This window comes from Raphanus sativus, unplaced genomic scaffold, assembly GCF_000801105.2.
Source record: "Raphanus sativus cultivar WK10039 unplaced genomic scaffold, ASM80110v3 Scaffold5317, whole genome shotgun sequence".
NCBI lineage: Eukaryota > Viridiplantae > Streptophyta > Magnoliopsida > Brassicales > Brassicaceae > Raphanus > Raphanus sativus.
This window is the reverse complement of record NW_026620617.1, coordinates 1-4,198: the sequence shown is the minus strand read 5'-3', so window position 1 is coordinate 4,198 and position 4,198 is coordinate 1. Positions and strand designations below refer to the sequence as shown.

General features: G+C 38.6%; 1 protein-coding gene across 1 annotated transcript; it reads right to left on the bottom strand.

Moving 5' to 3' along the window:
- Positions 1–365: 365 nt before the first annotated feature.
- LOC130507710 (NADPH--cytochrome P450 reductase 1-like) lies at positions 366–4,194 on the bottom strand (the record flags this gene model as incomplete). Its single annotated transcript, XM_057002378.1, has 17 exons — positions 366–699; positions 821–934; positions 1,004–1,126; positions 1,215–1,442; positions 1,517–1,613; positions 1,703–1,854; positions 1,932–2,015; positions 2,123–2,348; positions 2,459–2,551; positions 2,641–2,832; positions 2,962–3,031; positions 3,198–3,234; positions 3,319–3,396; positions 3,529–3,586; positions 3,661–3,737; positions 3,828–3,887; positions 4,042–4,194. Coding segments are annotated over 17 exons (1,923 nt in total), but the record flags the coding sequence as incomplete, so codon positions are not given.
- Positions 4,195–4,198: the final 4 nt, after the last annotated feature.

Sequence of the window (4,198 nt, the reverse complement as noted above, 5' to 3'; positions counted from 1 at the left end):
TGTATTTTTTTATTATTCTTTTTTTGTGTAAGGTGTATATTATTTTTTAGTGAGGCATTTTTAGCAATATCCAACAAAACATATTCTTTTTACATAAATAATATAAAGAGGAGTGCTTGAAGACTCCAAAATTCTTGAAGCTATAGTGTTCGCAATAGACAATTGATAAAGATTGTGTCAGTGCTAAGTGGTAACGAAATGATCAGTTTTCGCGCCCATATAAAAAAGTTGTTGGTCATCTATCACCAATGTGTTGATACAACTTTTTTGAATAAATGTGCTCGCGCAAGGCATGCATGCATTAGTGGGAGAAGATTGCACCATCTTAAAGCTTAAAGCAGCCGAACAACGTCAAGACTCAAGAGGATACTAAAATCTCATGGAGTTTTTCATTCCCCAGATTTATTGGACTGTAAGTCTTTCGTCCCTTCAATACTTTTGTTCCATACAAAGAGACACTTTTGACAAATCTTTGAATCTTTGACTATAGTAAGTAAGAAAATGAGACAAGAGGAAGGAAAATAAACAAATAAAATATCTAAATGGTAAAAGCAGCCTTCCTATCAAGAAATCTTTTGGAAAAAAGGCAGAGCATCCCCAAAAACGAAACATCATCAATCACCAGACATCTCTGAGGTATCTTCCTTCAGTTTGAAGTTTCTTAACTATAGCCTCTGCCTCTGACGAACTCACGCCTTCCTGGAAAATTTGTAAGATAACATTATACATTAGTTGGTATTAGTCTTCCAAGGGGTTCAACCAAAACAAACCAAACATGAAACGCAAATTCTACTACTTGGTTTACAATGCTCATTCATACCTGCTCCTGAACAATGGTATTTAGAGTCCTGTGGACATCTCTCGCCATGCCCTTAGCATCACCACATACATAGAGATATCCTTCTTCTTTTATTAGACTCCAAACTTGTGCTGCCTGAACACAAAATTAAATGCAGATGAATGAGAATACTTTACATGCTGATAGATCCACGGATATGCTTACCTTCTCTATCATCTTATGTTGAACATACTCCTTCTGTGCTCCCTCACGAGAGAATGCCACTATGAGCTCAGAGATTACGCCTTGATCAACAAAGTTATTGAGTTCATCCTCGTAAATTAAGTCCTGCAATTCATACATGAGGCAGCAGGTCAACATGCTGATGTCACTGCCGTGCCGATGAAAAAGGTGAATCGATTGTAACAAATCTCACCATTCGCCTATTTCTACACCCAAAGAAGAGCAAAGATGGACCTAGTTCTACTCCATCTTCTTTTAGTGCCATCCTCTCTTGAAGAAATCCTCTAAAAGGAGCAAGGCCAGTCCCAGGTCCCAGCATAACGATTGGAGTTGAAGGGTTGGACGGTAACTTGAAATTAGATGCTCGAATAAAGATTGGTGCTCCACTACATTCAAGACTTTTCTCCGCAGAAACTGCATTCTGAGTTTTTCAAAAGGTATTACAAAAACAAAAAGCGAGCTAAAAGATAGTGAAAAAATGAAGGTGAGAATCACCTTCATCCACGTCGAACACAACCCCTTGTGGATTCTACCAGTAGGAGTCGGACCGTATACTAGTGCGCATGTAACATGAACTCTATTTGGCGCCAACCTGTATTACAAAAATAAAGCGAGATTTTGGATGACAGAGAATCTCTTTTCCTTCTGCTAACAACTGGTACCTCAAAAATTAACAGTCACCTTGGCGAGGATGAGATGGAGTAGTAACGAGGTTGTAGGCGAGGAGCTACTGCAGCAAAAAACGCACCTAGTGGAGGTTTTGCAGATGGAAATTCAGACATCACCTCTAAAAGACTTCTCTGGCTTGCAGCAATCCATTTTGAGTATTCACCCTAGAGCCAGAAAGATGTTAACTCATGAAAACTTAAATCAAGAGGAAAAACAATTAGATATACCAGTGGTTCAGAACCTTTCCATCAGGTGATGTCAGATGTTTAAGCTTCTTTGCTTCGCTTGGTTCAGTGGTATAGGCTGCCAACGCAACTAACGCAGACTGAAACCCGAAAGAAAACAAGTTCACTGATTAAAACAAGCAAAATCCAAAACCACCAGAAAAAAAAGATCTGTGTGATGCTGATCTCACAATGAACATAAGTTAACCTTTCGAGGAGGGCTCAAAAGGTCTGCGTATTTTGCCAAAGCAGTACCAAGATTGCATGGACCAGGGAAGGGGGGCGGCAACGAGCATCCCAATGGTGAGCCATCTTCCTTATCAGCATGTATGGAAAATACTAAATCTAGTGAGTGACCAAGCAATTTTCCGGCTAGTTCAACTATTTCTGTATGATTCTCAGCATATACTCCTACATGGTCTCCTGTTTCATATCTGCACAGAGAAGATGCCATTAGTTTTTGCTATACACAGGTGGAATTTCATAGGTTCTTTACATGACAACCTGCTGTTGACTAAAACATTGGTCAGAGTTGGATACTTACGTAATATGAGTGCCAGATATGTCAAACTCCAGATGAATACACGACCGATCAGATTCTGGTGTGTGAAGCTCCCTCTGCACAGCAACATCAGCTCTGTTTCCAATAAGAAACAAATTTTAGAATGCAACAAAAAAAAAATCTAACAGTGTGTTCCAGTATATATTACAGGGATCTTCATATACCTGCGGTGATGATGAATGTCAATAGCAGCATTTCCGTTGGCAACATTCGAGTTCATTGATTTCTCAGATATAAAACTAGGATCATGAATCACCAGCCGGTATTCAGGAATAGCAGCTGTATATGGAGTTGCCACACCTGTATCATCCTCACCTCTGAGGAGCTTGTCTAGCTCAGGCCATAGTGATTCTTTCCTGCAAAAAAAAAAAGAAAAAGAATGAATTATAGAGAGTAGAGGTCAAATAATCTCTCACTGAAACACATTAATAATGAAGCCAACTCTGAAGCAGTAGCAAACGAAAGACAGAGAATAAGAAACAAACCAGGCATTAAAATCATCCTCAATGCTCTGATCATCATCTCCTAGACCAACTTCAATAAGACGCTTTGCACCTGCAATGAATGTGGCAATAATAATTACGTTTTCCCCCAAGCACCAATGAGAAAAGAAAACATCCATTCTCATTATTATCATAGGCAACATCACAGCAATATGTCCTACGGTGTCTTTTCAATATCTAGCACTAGATAAAAGAGTTATAAAAAAATACTCATGTACCTTTCTTAGAGAGCTCTTCATCAAGAACTATCCCGATCTGTTTCCAAGAAATTAAAATACCATTAGTAAGGCCGGGAGAAAATACATAAGCTGAAGCAGACACCATTTTTTACAGGAGTACCTTATTAAAATGTTCATATTGGCGATTACCAAGAGCAAACACACCATATGCTAGTTTTTGAAGCCCTATTTCAGTTCCCTGGAGACGTGAAACACAAGAGTGGCTAATTTGTTGAGGGGACAAACCTCTGTAAAGAAGGCTACATAAAGCCTATCAAATCAGAAAATAATAATACTTTGAATTGATTTGTTGCATTTAAAGGCTACAAACCTCCGTAAACCATTTATAAAATCTAGCAGCATTGTCAGTGGGCTCTCCATCTCCATAACTAAACAAGTTATCAAATAAATGAATCCAGCAAACCCTTGAAGAGAAATCACTAACAGATTGAATAAGTCTTACGTAGCAACACAAAAGAAGGCCAAAGTTTCCTTCTTCAACTTCTCTTCATATTGGTCGTCATCGGCAGCATAGTCATCCTGATCAAAACCATCATAACCAATCAAATCAAATCAAGTGATTAAAACTAGCAGAATGTGAAAAGAATCATAGTGTAAGTAAAACCATACTAAGTCAATGACTTTGACTGCAGATTTTTCATATCTCGCTTTGATTTCTTCTGCTAATGCCTATGATAAAATTAAAAAAAAAATGAAAATGTTTCTCATAAAGACCAATTCTTTGAATCACAATGATGGATCAAATAGCAGAAAGAAAGCCACATCCAACATCTAGAGCTACCGAGTCAACAACATAACCATAAAAATGACAAAAGACACTTACCTTAGCAAACCCTTCAGCGGTTCCAGTTTGAGTACCAAAGAAGATAGAGACTCTGCTCTTCCCAGATCCCAAATCCACATCATCCTCATCCTCTTCCTTAGCCATAAGAGACTTGGGGATCACCAAAGGCTTCAGCTCCTGGCTCTGATCCGACGTC